Genomic DNA, 18,530 nt, shown 5'->3' on the forward strand with positions numbered 1-18,530 from the left:
GTGTAATTAGTTTCTTGTTTGCCAATTGTAATATTCTAGAATTCATGCTTTTTATATTTGTCAAAATGTAAATATGTTTGTGTTCTAAAACTTGCCATTGCATGTAACTACTGCAATAAATAATCTATTCGTTTATTCGTTTATCATGTAAGTATTACTAGCCGCAGAATGAATGTGAACCATTTAAACCACTGAGATTGGTACAAAGTACAGAAATAACCAACAAAAAAACAAACGACACAAGTTACAACTCTAAGACATACTAGCAGATACTGAAAGCAAGTTTAAAGCAGAATTTTAACTGATAGATAAACCACATGTTCACAAACATCTTGGATTTTGATCAGTACGCATCCAACGGATTTAGTGTAAGGACGTCCTAAACACTCCAAGAAAAACGCGATCTAATACCAATTTACTTCAGACTGGAATACGAGTCTTCGTAAAGAGGAGAAATCTGTTGCATCTGGAATGAAAGTTAAAGTTAAAGGTATAGTAGTTATGACCAGTGTATAGAAAACACATTGAAACTGCGTAGTTCGCTTTATAAGACTTAAGCTAAACATTTTGCTTAGTAGATATAGAAGAAACCAATTACAATTACACTATTCAAACAAAACTTTACCTATATTGTTCGCGTGTTGTGGTAATGAATAATCGGTATAAATTAATTAAGTGGTTATTTTTTGGTGAATGGTCAAAATTTTCGTCGGAAAATATCACGCACATGATGGTTTCTTTCAAATCCGTTATAATAACTTATTTCATCCGACAAGAGTAATTTTCGTGAAAAATTCATCCGCCTCAAAAAATAAAAAAATGGACAGGATATTTTAGTACGGTATTAAACGTATGGGAGAAGGTATTGATAGTATACACTAAGAATGAAGTAGGAGTATAATTTAGAATTTCAAGTTCTACTATATATAGTCATGTTCGCTGAAATGTGATCAACTACATGTAAACCGCGACATGGCAACCGTTCCGATTGTAATCAGAGACATGAAACCTAAAGTCGTGGAACAGAACACCGTGACATATACGCTTGGTAATAGTTTCTTTAAACACTTTCATTGTTTACTTCTATATGCTTTTGTGAGTATAAACTAAAATTTTATATTTTTATTTTAAATCCATTATCATCAATATTTAACGTAAAACAGATTTTGGTGGATAGTTGTATCATTCGCAATGAAACTTACTACATTTATCTGTTTCTGCTATAAATCCAGTAACTTTGGTAGCTTCGTTTTGATTATTATATGATAAGCAGGGTGTTTCAGTGAAAACTATACACAACTAGAAAATGTAAATATATAAAATAAATTGTAAATTGGTACTGCCTTATCTTAGTTTACAAGCCAGGTTTGAATTTCGCCTTACAGTATGATCCTACAGTAGGACCCTAAATACATGCACCATGGATAATAACATGAAGTTGACTCTGAAATCGACTCTCGTTCGAGTCCTTTGGTAATTTGTTACAGTATTGAAGAAATTCAGTATAGTTTTAATGTCTTGGGTTTTCTCCATTGTAGGATTCTATGCTTGTAAAATATCGTTCGAGTTTGACGGAGATGTAGTGAGCATGTAATTATCCATTAAAATCAGTTATTTGGTAGACAAGCTATATAGCAAATTAAAATGGCAGAAGTTGAAGAATTTGACTCACAGGGTTGGAATCAGATCCACAGAGCAGCTCATGGAGGCTATATACTGGAAGTGGACTTCAATTTGAATGAAAACAGGGATTTATTAGAACTGGAAACAAAAGATGATAAGCTGATGACACCGTTTTTGTGCGCTGTTGATGGGAATAAAATGAAAGCAGTGAAATATCTACTTGAAAGTGGTGCACGTACGGATGTTATAAACGCACAAAATCACGGAGCTGTGGAAATATGTGCATTGAAGATATACATAGAAATGCTTAAATATCTTATTGAAATCGATAATCCGATGATTCCAGTGTGGAAAAATTTGATCCGGTTTTTCGATTCCGAGAGCGAAGAAGAGGCTGAAGCAGCGGGAAAATGTCTTCGAGTACTAACTGATCGTTTGGAAAATAATAAAATAAATCCTTCATGGGAACAGTTTTACAACAATGGCGGTGTAAATGTAATTGTTCGTGTTGCTAGAAGTTCGTTAAGTGATGAAGCAAAGATTCCGGCATTTCAGACACTTCTGAATCTTATAGAAAGACTAGAAGTTCAAGAACAAATTTCGTCAAGTGGCGGGATTATCGCATTTATAACCCTTCTGAAGTCAACCAATCACTATGTTATACAGTTGTCCGCAGAAATTCTTGATTCGCTTGCAACGAATCAAACCTACGCATTGCAAATAAGTCAAAACAATGGTATTCCAGCTTTAGTTAAAGTTCTTCAAGATATCCATGACTACGAAGTATTGATTCCAGCAGTGCATTGTCTTGGTAACCTTGCAGAATCAGAGACAAAGATTCAAGCTCAAGTAGGAACGTCGCACGGTTGCATTCCACAATTAGTAGTTCTGTTCGAAGAATTTCATGAACACAGCTTTTTAGTAACTCTAAGTAACGTTGTTGGAAAAATCGCAAACAACGACGAAACCAATCAAAATAATTTTATTAATGCTGGAATTGTTCCTCATATTATCTCTCTTTTAAACATAAGAAGTAGTAAAGATATACAAATGTCTGCAGTAGACACCATATACAAACTGTCTATAGGGAATGATTCGACACAGAAGGCTATGGTTGGGGAAAACATTCACGAACACATGCTTAAAATGTTGCGAGTAACACGCATTGTTGTTATCCAAGAAAAGACGGCTCTCGCTCTTTGGGCTATTTCGGGGTCAGACTTCGATATAAAGAGATACATTGCTGAACAGATCGGAGCATTTTTATTAGTACAATTCGCAAATGCTTTATCTTCAGACAAACTACATTTTATGGGATCAGAATGCTTGTGTATTTTAGCACAAGGTCCTTTAAACTACCAGACAGAAATAGCCAAATCTCACGGAATACCAGCATTGCTGAAACTTCTCAGCTCTTCAAAGGTTTACATTGTATTAAGTGTTATACGGACATTACGATTTATTTGTCTTGGTGTGGGATATGTTCCAAACCGAAACAATCAGAATACATTGTTACGTCTGGGGTCCATTAAAAATTTAATGGCTTTGATGGTCCTTTCAGAAGATGAGACCGTACAAATTGAGGCAGCTATTGCACTCGCCGCTGTATCTTTAGGTAAGCTATGGAGAGAAAAAAATCATCTTCATTGAATGTTCTAAATGATAACAAAATCGCCATAGATTGTTATATTTTTTCCTGTTTGTAAAAGGTTATAGTCTAGTCAACCACTATATTATTGGATTTATAACAGAATTTCCGCGACAATCCACCCACAACTGTAAATTTGGTAATTTTATATTTTGAATAACATGTGTTCAAAGTGTACTAAGTATATACGCTTTTCGGATAATGATTTTACCGTGTCATTAATTTTGAAAGTGAATTAAATATTGCTTTGTTTGATAATAAGTTTTAACTTTTGGGACATTTAACTTTAAAAAAGAAACTAAACGACTGATCCTTAATCTCAATTAGGTCAGACAAACATAAATTTAATTAATTTTAAAATTTTGTTTTCAACGTTTCCGTTTTTTGAGCCTTTCTGATGACAAGAGCCTCGGATGGATCTTGCCAAAGAATATGAAAAAAATATTGAAATAAAAGAATAATACATAAAAAAAAAGATCTCATAACATCCCAAAATCGGTTCGTAAAACATTTGCACTTTACAATTCTATAGGTAACCAGCACGTGCTTGATGAAATCAAAAAGTTCCCAGAATTCACATATGTCCGGATTCTCAAACTTATGTACTCAGCCGATCCAAATGTGCGACTTCTAGCAGGTTTAGCTCTCGCTACATTTGCATACAACAACCTGACGGAACAGAAAGAAATAGCAGAACAAGGAGGAGTTAGGTTCAATAGTTTCCGACCATTCCTCCACTCAGAGACAGAATTATTCCGGTGTTTAGGTGCATTTCAGGTATAATGTGTAATTCATATATTTAGATTTTAATGCATTTGAACATTATAGTAATGATGAAATAATGAATGTTATAAACTAATATATACCAGTGTGGACACAGATCAATGTGGATAGTATGTTAGGATGTTTGAGAGTGTTTTCTAACAAAAGGAGTTCTGTTTTTACCCATATGGTTCTATATTAACTGTGCTGCATAATGACAGACAACCTGAGCCTAACACTTAACATTAGCAGTGTTTTCTATTTAATATTTAGTTTTGATGTTCAAGACTGTCATGGAGGAGACACTAATTGCATTGATTACCAAATGATTATGATAAAATGTGTTCCACATCTTTAATTTTGGATACATTTGTAGCTAATAAACTAATATAATATTGCTCCAGTTTGAAATTCCAAAATTATTACTTAGTACCCGTTTATCACTATTTCCATAAACGCCAAAAGTAAAGCTTTTATGGACAAATTATGCTGTATACACGCCTTATAAGGACACGTACAAGGACATAGTAACATATTTTGGTTTACAATTTCGTTTGTTTGGGATTGTTCAAACGATTATATTCGTTTTTCTGAATTTGTATAACACGGGCTCTATAGAAGCGCCCATTTGGCAATACAAAATTTGTTTCACGGTTAGTTTCTTTTGTTTATTGACTTATTTCGACTGATTTTATATAGTTGATTGTAACATTGGTATTTACAAAATACAGATCATTCATATTTTAAATTTGTTCATTTTTTGTTTCTTGTAATGTATCTCAATGTTTGCTAGCTTATATTTGATTTGACTTGACCTCTCAAATTTTCTAGGTTGTAGTTTTAGCAAGAATCATACCGGACACAGAACAGGCTTTATCGTCTGCTGCTGGAATCAAATTATTGATAGATCTCGTTCAAGATTCAACAGACAATGAGATTTTAGCGTTATCTTGCGATTGCATTGCCAGACTTTCTCATACAAGAGCAGGTATGCACACTTGAAGTAGAAAGAACGTACAAAAAAGCAAACCACCATGATTAAGAGGTATATTGCACGTCACAAAAAATGAAACTAGACTGCTAAATTTATTAATTTCATATCTTAAAAAGATATTTTGTGCATAAAAATGATAGAAATATGAAGGACTAATGCATACATATTCATAATCAGTACATCCATGAAAACGTTGCTTTATACATAACAAAGGGAACTTTACTACAAATCTGAATAAACATTTTTCCTAAACAGATTTTAAAGTGAGATTGGTAAGTAATCTTTGAATAGCATGTAGCACGTAATACATGTATCTGACATTTTAATACAAACTATAGTTTTCTCCAATAAATTTTCTTTTTTGCGTAAAATGTCAATATAAAAAAGAAGATGTGGTATGATTGCCAATGAGACAACTGTCCAAAAGAGACTAAAATGACACAGCCATTAACAACTATAGGTCACCGTACGGCCTTCAACAATGAGCAAAGCCCATACCGCATAGTCAGCTATAAAAGGCCCTGATATGACAATGTAAAACAATTCAAACGAGAAAACTAACGGCCTTATTTAAATAAAAATACGAATGAAAAACAAATATGTAACACATAAACAAACGACAACCACTGAATTACAGGCTCCTGACTTGGTAGAGGCACATACTTAAATAATGTGGCGGGGTTAAACATGTTAGCGGGATCTCAACCCTCCCCCTAATCTAGAACAGTGGTATAACAGTACAACATAAGAACGAACTATAAAAATCAGTTGAAAAAGGCTGAACTCATCAGATGGACAAAAATACAAGTGGACGTGGCCGGATACTTGTACATTCCGACAACAAAAAGACACTATAAACAGATCTGAGAGTACTCGCAGTTATCTGACAGCTAGTTCAAAGCCACAAACAACTAGTAAAAAAAATCATGCATCTAAGACTAAAGGCTTAATCAACGATTTGAAAACAATAATCAATGAATGATAGATATTTTTGTTCTCATTTTAGGAATTCCGTCTGCATTCCTCTCCATTGACACAGTAGACCATCTGTGTCACTTACTTCTCAAAAACGTTGAACAGGTCCGAGGATGTGCAGCCATTGCACTTGGTTATTTGTCATTTAATCATACTGGCGAACGACAAATACTCAACAGGTATGAATATTCATTTAATCATACTGGTATACGACAAATACTCACCAGGCATTACTTAATTATACTGTGAACGACTAATTCTCATCAGGTATGACTTAACTAAACTAGAGAACGACACATACGCACCAGGTATGACTTTATCATACTGGTTAACAACAAATACTCATCAGGTATGACTTAATCATACTGGTAAACGACAAATACTCAACAGGTATTACCTAATCATACTGTAAAGAACAAATACTCATTAGATATCATCAGGTATGATTTAATCATACTGTGAACAATAAATACTCATTAGATATCATCAGGTATGACTTAATCATACTGGTCAACGATAAATACTCATTAGTTATGACTATCATACTGGTGCACGACCAAACTCAACAGGTATGACTTAATCATACTGGTGCACGACCAAACTCAACAGGTATGACTTAATCATACTGGTGCACGACCAAACTCAACAGGTATGACTTAATCATACTGGTGAACGACAAATACTCAACAGACATTACTTAATTATACTGTGAACAACTAATTCTCATCAGGTATGACTTAACTAAACTAGAGAACGACACATACGCACCAGGTATGACTTTATCATACTGGTTAACAACAAATACTCATCAGGTATGACTTAATCATACTGGTAAACGACAAATACTCAACAGGTATTACCTTATCATACTGTAAAGAACAAATACTCATTAGATATCATCAGGTATGATTTAATCATACTGTGAACAACAAATACTCATTAGATATCATCAGGTATGACTTAATCATACTGGTCAACGATAAATACTCATTAGTTATGACAATCATACTGGTGCACGACCAAACTCAACAGGTATGACTTAATCATACTGGTGCACGACCAAACTCAACAGGTATAACTTAATCATACTGGTGAACGACAAATACTCAACAGACATTACTTAATTATACTGTGAACGACTAATTCTCATCAAGTATGACTTAATTAAACTAGAGAACGACACATACGCACCAGGTATGACTTTATCATACTGGTTAACAACAAATACTCATCAGGTATGACTTAATCATACTGGTAAACGACAAATACTCAACAGGTATTACCTAATCATACTGTAAAGAACAAATACTCATTAGATATCAGGTATGATTTAATCATACTGTGAACAACAAATACTCATTAGATATCATCAGGTATGACTTAATCATACTGGTCAACGATAAATACTCATTAGTTATGACTATCATACTGGTGCACGACCAAACTCAACAGGTATGACTTAATCATACTGGTGCACGACCAAACTCAACAGGTATGACTTAATCATACTGGTGCACGACCAAACTCAACAGGTATGACTTAATCATACTGGTGAACGACAAATACTCAACAGACATTACTTAATTATACTGTGAACAACTAATTCTCATCAGGTATGACTTAACTAAACTAGAGAACGACACATACGCACCAGGTATGACTTTATCATACTGGTTAACAACAAATACTCATCAGGTATGACTTAATCATACTGGTAAACGACAAATACTCAACAGGTATTACCTTATCATACTGTAAAGAACAAATACTCATTAGATATCATCAGGTATGATTTAATCATACTGTGAACAACAAATACTCATTAGATATCATCAGGTATGACTTAATCATACTGGTCAACGATAAATACTCATTAGTTATGACAATCATACTGGTGCACGACCAAACTCAACAGGTATGACTTAATCATACTGGTGCACGACCAAACTCAACAGGTATGACTTAATCATACTGGTGAACGACAAATACTCAACAGACATTACTTAATTATACTGTGAACGACTAATTCTCATCAGGTATGACTTAATTAAACTAAAGAACGACACATACGCACCAGGTATGACTTTATCATACTGGTTAACAACAAATACTCATCAGGTATGACTTAATCATACTGGTAAACGACAAATACTCAACAGGTATGACCTAATCATACTGTGAACAACAAATACTCATTATATATCATCAGGTATGATTTAATCATACTGTTTAACGACAAATACTCATCAGGTATGACTTTATCATACTAGTACACGACCAAACTCAACAGGTATGACTTAATCATACTGGTGCACGACCAAACTCAACAGGTATGACTTAATCATACTGGTGAACGACAAATACTCATCAGATATGACTATTCATTTAATTATAGTGGTGAAGGACAGATTACTCTACAGGCTTTGACTTAATCATACTTTGAACAACAAAAACTCATCAGGTGAGACTTAATCATACTGGTGAACGACTAAACCTCATCATCAACATTTATGACTTAATCATACTGATGAACGACAAATACTCAACAGGTATGACTTATTCACCCTACAAACAACAAATACTCATCAGGTATGACTTATTCATACTGATGAACAACAAATACTCATTAGGTATGACCTAATCAATCTGTGAACAACAAATACTCAACAGACATGACTTCATCATACTATGAACAACAAATACTCATCAGGTAATGACTTAATAATACTGGCGAACAACAAATACTCAACAGGTATGACTTAATCAAAATGGTGAACGACACATATTCAACAGGTATGACTTAATATTACTGATGAACGACACATATTCAACAGGAATGACTTTATCATACTGGTGAACGATAAATAATCACCCTATGAACAACAAATACTCATCAGGTATGACTTAATCATATTGATTAATGCCAAAAACTCAACAGGTATAACTTGTCATTTGACAATACTGGTGAATGACAAATACTGTAACAGGTATCAAAGAAAATTAGGCCTACATGGTGGTTTAGTTATAGGTACACTTTTTGGCTTTTTATTGCAAGGGAGAGTGTGTTTAGTTATGAATGTCTGTTTTTCACCTTTTTTTTAACATGCTCTGTAGAAAATAGAACGAGAAATTATCTATATGTAATTAAAATTCAAATCAAAACAAAATTATTTAAATCTGTCAGAGACATATAATACATATTATATGTCTCTGCATTAATTTGTTGAGCTATCACAAATTATGTCTAACCCTGCCGAATTTATGCAACAGTCTATTTCTTGTAGCCCTTGTTAGTCTTGTGTTGGCTTTTTAAAATTCTATTTCATTTATATGTTTCTGAGTTCAAGTTAGTGTGGTGTTCATTTCGCTGAAATAGTTAATGGGCCAGCTGAAAGCAGGGTTTTCTCGCTGAGTTGAAGACCCATTGTTAGCCATGCACTGTTTTCTGCTTTTTTGTCGGGTTGTTGTCTCTTTCACACACTTCCCTTTGCATTCTCAATTTTATTTATGTGTTTCTATGTGTCTGTATGTGACAATTATAACGGCCAAAAAATATTCCGTGTGAAAATTAATTTATAACCATATACTTATATTAACAGATGTAGAGCAAATCCATATATGATGAAAATTCTACTACACTATACCCAAAGAAGTAAAATAAGTCCAGCAATGTTGGAAGGTTGGAGACATTACAGAAAAGTTGGACTGCCTCCTATTGAGTAAGTGACACATTGTAACTGTTTAATTTTTATGCCCCACCTACGATAGAAGAGGGGCATTATGTTTTCTGGTCTGTGCCTCCGTTTGTTCGTTCGTCCGTCTGTGCGTCCGTTCGCTTCAGGTTAAAGTTTTTGGTCGAGGTAGTTTTTGATGAAGCTGAAGTCCAATCAACTTGAAACTTGATACACATGTTTCCCATGATATGATCTTTCTAATTTTAATGCCAAATTATAGTTTTGACCCCAATTTCATGGTTCACTGAACAGAGAAAATGATAGTGCAAAGTTCAGGTTAAAGTTTTTGGTCAAGGTAGTTTTTGATGAAGTTAAAGTTACATCAACTTGAAACTTAGTACACATGTTCCCTATGATACGATCTTTCTAATTTTAATTCCAAATTAAAGTTTTGACCCCAATTTCATGGTCCACTGAATATAGAAAATGATAGTGCGAGTGGGGCATCCGTGTACTATGGACACATTCTTGTTAGTATGATAACTTAGAATTCTCATTTCAATGGTGTTCAGTCAGAATGATATAAAGTTGTGTTTATAATGCTCTCTTGTAAATACAAAACTAAAAGACTAGGGCTGTTGTATGAAACTCAACATTCAGCACATGGGTTAACTTTTGAAAATAAAATGACATTAAAAAAAGTTACAGAAACATCCAGTGGCAAATATTTCATGATTCTAGAAAAATATGGTCAGACTCTATAATATAAAGACAATTATAAAAATGGTCAAAGGTCCAAATGACACAAAAATTATTACCTATAGCAAGCATGTATTTTTTTATATTTCCAGTGAAGATCAGCAAAATCTGATTGGTTATAACCCACCAGGAAATGGACCAATCACACCAAGCGATGAAACTAATTATTCCAGCAATACCAGTCCAGTAACACAATATCTGGCAGGGAAAGAGAGCCGACTGACGAACAGAACCTCTAGGTCTGGGTCCAAACAACATGAAGAAGGAACTATAACAGGGACCTTGCATACTGAAGCATCTTTTAAGTCCAGTAACCTATCTTTGGATTTAGTGGATTCACTTCGATCAACTTCTACTGATACAAAATCCTGACTTTGCCTCATTTTGATTGAATTGATACACATAAACTTATCCACCTGAGATTGCTTTCATAAAATGTTCGTTTTTACAAACATTTATCTGCTTATATTAAGGTGGTACCTAACACTACAGGGAGATAACTCTGTAAAATCAGCTAAATGTTTTAATTACATAGTGTTGTAAAGGGAATATTAAGCTTCTCAATGATCAAAATTGGTGTTTGTCAAACTGCTACATAACCAGTGTATTTTTTCTGATAAATTGGTTGGTTCAAAATTTTAGAAATTTTTATATTTTGGTTTAAGGGTCAAAGTAAATACTTTGTAAAAATTTTAAGGAAATTAAAAGAGCCAAATAAATTTTAATGAAAGTGTTGGGAAGGGCAAACAGGTTGAGAATTAAACAATTACTTTTTTTGAAATGCACAACTGAAAATTGAGAACTGCAAACACACACATTTAAGAAGCATAAAATTTAATACAATGTATAGCCTTAGATGCCATTTACTTTTTGTAAGTTTTTATTTATTAAAATGGTACCCTTCGTGCAGTCTATTGACAAGTTTCATATGCTTTGAATTTACAAGTCCTTGACATTAAGAAACAACACTATGATGTGTGAGTGTGATACTTCCCATACTAAGATAGATTTAGTAATGCAAAGCAGCAGTCTAAAAATTGCTGTGTCATTTTGGTCTCTTGTGGAGAGTTGTCTTATTGGCAATCATACCAAATCTTCTTTTTTATAAGAAAAGCCAGTTATTAACAAGAGGCTTTAAAGAGTCTGTGTTGCTCACCTTGTTATTGTGAATCATCAACAATGGACACAACTTGGTAATAAAATTTATGACTAAATTATTTTTTGTGTTGAATATGTATTGCTTATAATTTTTCTGCTCACTGTCATCTTAGATTTTTCCCAAAACACAAAAAGGGTAAAATAATAAGACATTGAGGAGAAATGGTTCCTATAATAGTAAACTTTTCAATTTCAATTGTAAAATACAAATAAAACAAAAAATGCCATACACTAGTAACATTATGATTAACTATATTTCTTTTCTATAAATTAGTTTCAAAGAAGGTGTCAATAAAATATTCTTGTCTTGTATGATTAATAAAAGACTTTGTTAGGGGCCTCAAGTGTTCATCTACTGCATCACTGTCCAAACTGAGGTTTTGAGGTTGAGTCCCGCATGTGACAGGTGAACTTAACTTAATTGACTTGTATTGTCAGTTTACCCATTGAAGGTCTGTTTGTCTCGGGGCACTCTAAACTGGCCCCATGAAATAGTCAAGACAGCTGAATCAAATACTAATCAATTAAAATCATTGATTTGTTAACTGCTACACATTCTGATGCTATTGTTACTGGTGGTAATGGGTGGCTGTTCAGTGGCCAATTAACTGCAGTTCAGGATAAGAATATGTTGATGCCATTCAAATATGAACCCTACATTTCACTATACCAACACATAGAGAAGGAACTTTAGCATACTAGCTCACAAGGTAATAGTCATGCCAACCTAACCCAAAAATTTATGAAGACTTAAGAGTCTAAAATAAAATTGAGAATGGAAATGGGGTAATGTGCCAAAGAGACAACAACCGGACCATAGAGCAGACAACAGCAGAAGGTCACCAACAGGTCTTCAATGCAACGAGAAATTCTCGCACCCGGAGTCGTCTTTCATCTGGCCCCTAAACAAATATATACTCTTTCAGTGATAAGTTTTGGTAACTGCTTGATGCCTTGTACTAGCAGAAAATACTAAATAACCTATGTATCAACTCTTGATATACAAGTGACACACAAAAAAGAGAGAACAGACAGATTTTTCAGATGAAACTGCTTAACCAGGAAGTATGAATAAACCATCTTAGACACAAAAACACATCAAAAAACAAAAAATGTATTTGAGTCAAAGCTTTTTATTATGAGCAATAACTTGAAAACTAATAATTACCTCTTAAAAGAAATACACAAATTTTCATTGGGGACTAATAACTGTAGAATTAAGAGATAACTGTATTGTATTTGAAGCTTTAAGGATGTCCCGGTAGTTTTACTGTCGCAAATTAAGTTTACCTGGCGACGCGGAGCCAAATCAGAACCATTGATACAACATAATTGCATTAGAATCAAATGTATTGAAATTCAATTTTACATGGGAGATAACTCATTAAAACAGGAAATCCATTTTACCTTGATGTTAATTAGAAATTACTTGCTTAAAAAGCTGACTTTAACATCAAAATTCAATCTTTAAAAAAGATCAATCAAATGCTGTTTTGTCTGAAATAAAAAATAATTAACCACTACACTAACTTCTAAGAAAGAACATTTTTTACAGCAACACTTTTATATTAATATTTTATTAATAAGGGGAGATAACAAAAATCCTCTACATAAGGTAAGTGCAGCTTATTATAAGAGTCTTGCAGAGGGGCTTTGTTATTACAGTTTTGAGATGTATTATGAACAAAGATAAAATACTTAGTATTGCTTTTTGCAGAATCTGCTGTCTGGTCAATGAGAGATATGAATTATAATTTATATAAGTATATCACAAAAGGGAGATAAGTGTTGCAATTACAATTTAAATCTACATTAAACATGGGAGATAACTCTGAACAATAATTAAAAAAAAAAATAACAGACTAAGGTTGAGACTTAATGTTTTATTCATTCATGCACACTTTAATTTGAAATCTTTTCATGCTCAATTTAATGAATTTGATACAATGATACAATGAAAAGACCACTAAAAGCTACAACAATGTTTTGAGTGTAACATAACTTAAATTTACTATTTTCAATAGACTTTTTATGAAGAGCTTGTGTATAATAACTATGTGATCTTGTGAATGCAATAACTACATGAAGTCACTGTTGATCAATTTATTTATATATATATTCATAATAATTATAAATAACCAAAAATGTATTAACGTGTCTTAGGTATAACTATTTTTTATAACTGTACCAAAAGAGAAATGGGCTAATAACATTTTTGGGCTATTCTCTACTTTAAAATGTTGAGGTAGCCAGGCATTGGTAAAGATTATGTCTTAATTATTTTTTCAAGCAATTAAACAGAAAGTCGGCCTTATATTGGAGGTGTTAAAACTTTATCTATGAGTAAAAGTCCTGGGCTTTCTTCAAGCTTTTACACATTATGCAAGTTGTCCAGTTGTAAATCAAGTCTATCTGTTTTGATTGTTATTATTTATATTCAAAAGTCATTCAGCCATTCTGCATTAAAGATGGTCCTTGAACAACAGTTATAAAACAGTTTTGAGCCCAGGGCCTGAAAAGTGATGAAAATGCATGGATTTGGAATCAATTAGAAAGTAAATCTCTATCCGAGTTTTCTTTTCTGGTCATCCAAACACTGATTAACAACTTCTATCAAATGACTGTTCTCCAAAGCTGCAGCTACTCTTTCTTTGTCTGCTAATTGTTTGTTTACTGAAAATATAAAATCAATTATTGTAAAAGTACCATCTTATATCGACAGGGGTTCAAATGAGTGTGGGTCAAAGGTCGACGAACAGTCTTTACTATGAAGATTCTAAATCTACATAACAAAGGAAGATGACGTTCATTTTTTATACTGTTATGGGACTGTTGACTTTATAGAAAGGTCCTTTTACTTCAAAATTGAAATGGTCCCAAATAGTTCATTACTTAAAGAGAGAGTTAAACAACTGCAGTCAGTTGTACGAACATGTTATTAGCCTAATGTGTCATTAAGTCTTCATTAGCCTAATGTATCACAAGGGCTTAATGAAGACTTAACAAGTGAAACTGCGAGCTACTGCTCACTGATGATACCCCGCCGCAAGTGGATAATATTAATAGTGTAAAAATATGCAAGTGTTCGGTAAACAGGAAGTTGTCGAGTGATGAACTGAAAACGCATCACACGGTATAGCTGACTTATATAAATCCTGAAACCAAATTTCAGAAATCCTTGTATTGTAGTTCCTGAGAAAAATGTGACGAAAATTTTCAACTTGGCTATCATGTGTAAAATCAGACAAGTGTTCGGTAAACAGGAAGTTGTCAAGTGATGAATCTGAAAACGCATCACATATATAAATGTTGATACCAAATTACAGAAAGGGTGGATGTGTAGTTCCTGAGAAAAATGTGACGAAAGTTTCATGGGACGGACTGACTGACGGACGGACTGATGGACTGACAGACAGAGGTAAAACAGTATACCCCCCCTTTTTTAAAGCGGGGGTATAATAAAGCGGGGGTATAATAAAGCGGGGGTATAATTACATGTTCGTACAACCGGCTGCAGACATTTTATTTATATTATAGATGAAAAATTATTATATATGTTCTTTTAAAACATATAGAACTTTGAACACAAAAAATTCCAATTGAAAATGGTAGATAACAAAATGTTCAGACAGAAAATGGTATTTGACTTTTTTCTGATTCCAGTAATATTGGTGACAAGTTTCAATTTGTTTAAGAATGTTTGGCAATAGATAAAAGCAAACAAACGCTTTTAGTGCATCATTTTTCAAACACACCAAAATATCAAGATCTTGTGAATAGCAGCAGCAAGACTGGATTAAACAAATTTATACAATAATAACTGAATGCTTAGAATTTCCTTGGTGAGCCTATGTCTATATACTTTACATTTGAAATTAGAAATTTTTAACATCAACATTTTATAACAAAGTTACCTGCTTCTTCCGATGCATGTGCTCCAGGTGTTATTGAAACATCTACCTGCAATTAAAAAATTACATGATCTGACAGGAGTGAAAATCTTGTTGATAATTTTTGCAATTTTTCTATTTATCATTGTTTTTCAGATATGACAATCAGATGCTCCACAGGGCACAGCTTTATATGACTGCTAAGGTGAAACCCTGAACTGAGATATACTGTTTAGCTATTAATATTTTAATTATTTTTGTCTTTAATATCTTTTAAGAGAGCAGCAAAATATTCATATGAACCCAAAGCACAAAGTGTATTATTTTCAAATAAAAACTTCTGATACTTTTCTTTTTCTATCAGCTAAATCATTGATACATTACAAGAAACTCATAAAAATGCTATATAAGGTCTTGCAATGCTCTTGCTCCAATAAAAAATCCTCAGCTTACCAATAACAAGGATTTGTATAGTATAGTCTTACTATACAAATCCTTGCCAATAACTTTTTTGAAATTAAGTTTTTTTATTTTTAAGGATGTTTTTCTGTGGCTTTATGTTACATTTTTGATACCTTGAATCTTGGTGGCAGAGATCTTAGAAGTTTAACCCGAATAGACAATCCAATCAATGTTGCCATACTACAGTGTGGAATTGTGGGTGTAAATTCTATCGTCACTTTGTTAGCATCATCATCTACCTGAAAGAAAAATTCACATAACATTATGGTGCATATAATTCTAATGAAATGTACAACTTCTATTCACGGCTGTCTGCTCTTTGGTCGGGTTGTTGTCTCTATGACATATTCTCCATTTCCATTCTCAATTTAATCAATCTGAATAAAGTTAGATATTTCACTATAGCTCTTTTGAGATTTTTCCTGCGACTTGTCTGAAAACATCCAATATGGGAAATCAAGCACTGATTAACATGATTAATGATGTAATGTATTTATAATTATTATTTCCACTTGCAGACTCAAAACAGTCTCTTGAAAATATATCTTGAAGTTATGATTTTATTTCATCTGATTTTAATTTTCTTTTAGATATCTCTTGAATTCAAATGAGGGTTACGGACATTCAATTGCCAATACACTATATTTCTTTTTAGTTCTTAAATTTGTTTATGTTCCCACTCAAGGTGAGTCTTTTTTACAGCAGATACTTTATAAAAGGTTAAATAATGAACAATGTAGCTCAGAAGACAGTTATCCAGAAACACATCACATTATGCTTGTAAGATTAAAATAAATGACATTACTAGCATCTACTGTAAATTCAGTAATTATTGCATGCATTTATTATTGCAATTTTTGTCAATTTAGACTACAATGTGATTTTATTTTTTTGCCATATTGAGAAAAATCCTGTTTAATTTAAGGAAAAATTTCAAAATGCGAATTTAAATTATTGCTATTATAACCCTGTCCCATTTTTCACAATAATAAAATCATCGCAATAATTTCTGAATTTACAGTAATCTTTTTTATTCAGTTGATAGTAATATACTTACAATAACTTTGCTTTGCTCAACAACATTCAATTCCTCTAATGTCAGTGGATGTTCAGGGTCATTTATAACACGGATCAAATCTGAAATAAACATATTATTTAACTATATGCTACAGTTATGGTAAAGATAATTGATTAAAGTATCAATCAGAAATAAAAAATAAAGACTTAGAAATTTGCCCCCTGGCTCAATATGTGAATAGATATAAGAAGCTGTGGTATCAGTGCCAATGAGATCACTGTCCATCCAAGTCACAATTTGTAAAAGTAAACCATTATAGGTCAAAGAACGGTCTTCAACACAGAACTTTCGCTCACAATGAATGACAAGCTTTAAAGGGCCTCAAATATGACTAGTGTTAAACCATTCAAATGGTGAAGTATTGTCAACTATTAGAAGTTGATCAAGAAAGTAATTTATAAATATATATCTTTATGCTTTCAAAGGCATCAACTGTCATGGATTGATTTCATGGGTTTTACAATTGCTTTAGCGACTATAATCATGATAGTGAATGTGTATAGTTGTGAAACTTAAACCTAAACTACAACAAAGTATAACAAAAGAGATGATTTACATTTTCCCATAGTGACCTTTCCATATATCTGTGGAGCATGATAATCATATGATGAGCCTATATATCTCCCAATAGATACAATATCTCAGTGCTTGCAATTGGAACATCATTAGATAGTTAAGAGGCATTGTCACTTCCTACCAAATTATATGTTGAGGAAGAGGTTGAAAAAAATATGCTGATGTATTGCACAATTTATTCTGTATTCAGGGAATTGTGATAATAGTATTACGGAACAAACTTTATTTCCGGTTTATGCGGCAAAATGACAATTATAAAGACGCTTGATGAATTTAGATAGAGCAGAGATACATGGGATCCTATATATGGTAAATGATGTCATAAAGGTGCACATAATCAATTGACAATCTTTTCCAATGAAGGACATAACTGGAAGTAGAAAGTGGTCTATTGAGATATTTTGTATTGTAATGGCATGATAGGGGTTGGTAGTGTTTTTGATGTGTAAGGCAATATGTCGAAGTTAGGAGTCAAAGAAAAAAATTATAATGGCCTTTCAAGACGTCATAATCATTTAATTGGCCTAGGCAATATTATGCAGTGTTTAAGCACAGGCACTCGTCTCAAAAAAAAAATCCTATATACCTTTAGAAAAAAAAATCTGAGACGAGTGCCTGTGTGTTTTATAAGGGTGACAAGACAGACCTGGCAATACAGTTTTAATTTAAATGTTTACTAAAGTTGCAGCTTTAGCAAGTGGTACCCATGACATGGTTCTGATTTAGTCAGCTGTCGTATTATTTAGTTTATCTTACCAAAAACTTCTCTTGTATCTATTTTGTCTGTAACACTTTCATCTTCTTCCTCTGGTAAGACCGGTCTCTCAGAACCAACTTCGTATATTGTAGGATTTGCATTGTCTAAATCATTTTGGGACATTTTGAAGTGAATTTCATGCTAATCCGGAAAAATATTAAGGGGAGTAACTCT

General features: G+C 33.0%; 3 protein-coding genes across 3 annotated transcripts in view; 2 read left to right on the top strand and 1 right to left on the bottom strand.

Annotated features, from left to right (window-relative positions):
* The window catches only part of LOC139524207 (ankyrin and armadillo repeat-containing protein-like), a 42,748-nt gene extending 31,821 nt beyond the window's left edge, over positions 1 to 10,927 (top strand). The window contains exon 8 of the mRNA XM_071318863.1: positions 10,909 to 10,927. The gene's annotated coding sequence lies outside the window, so the exon portion shown is untranslated. The remainder of the gene's footprint in view (positions 1 to 10,908) is intronic.
* On the top strand, positions 987 to 10,931 carry LOC139524206 (ankyrin and armadillo repeat-containing protein-like). The gene is made up of 7 exons (XM_071318861.1): positions 987 to 1,095; positions 1,539 to 3,238; positions 3,804 to 4,048; positions 4,865 to 5,021; positions 6,034 to 6,181; positions 9,602 to 9,721; positions 10,528 to 10,931. The coding sequence occupies exons 2-7, from the start codon at positions 1,645 to 1,647 to the stop codon at positions 10,805 to 10,807; spliced, it is 2,544 nt and encodes an 847-aa protein (XP_071174962.1). The 5' UTR covers positions 987 to 1,095; positions 1,539 to 1,644; the 3' UTR covers positions 10,808 to 10,931.
* A 2,530-nt stretch (positions 10,932 to 13,461) lies between these two features.
* On the bottom strand, positions 13,462 to 18,528 carry LOC139524209 (cytosolic iron-sulfur assembly component 2B-like). The gene is made up of 5 exons (XM_071318865.1): positions 18,356 to 18,528; positions 17,003 to 17,082; positions 16,059 to 16,184; positions 15,508 to 15,553; positions 13,462 to 14,266 (listed from the first exon to the last, which is right to left on the bottom strand). The coding sequence occupies exons 1-5, from the start codon at positions 18,477 to 18,479 to the stop codon at positions 14,157 to 14,159; spliced, it is 486 nt and encodes a 161-aa protein (XP_071174966.1). The 5' UTR covers positions 18,480 to 18,528; the 3' UTR covers positions 13,462 to 14,156.
* Between the last annotated feature and the right edge of the window lie 2 nt (positions 18,529 to 18,530).

Source organism: Mytilus edulis, chromosome 5 (genome assembly GCF_963676685.1).
Source record: "Mytilus edulis chromosome 5, xbMytEdul2.2, whole genome shotgun sequence".
Taxonomy (NCBI): domain Eukaryota; kingdom Metazoa; phylum Mollusca; class Bivalvia; order Mytilida; family Mytilidae; genus Mytilus; species Mytilus edulis.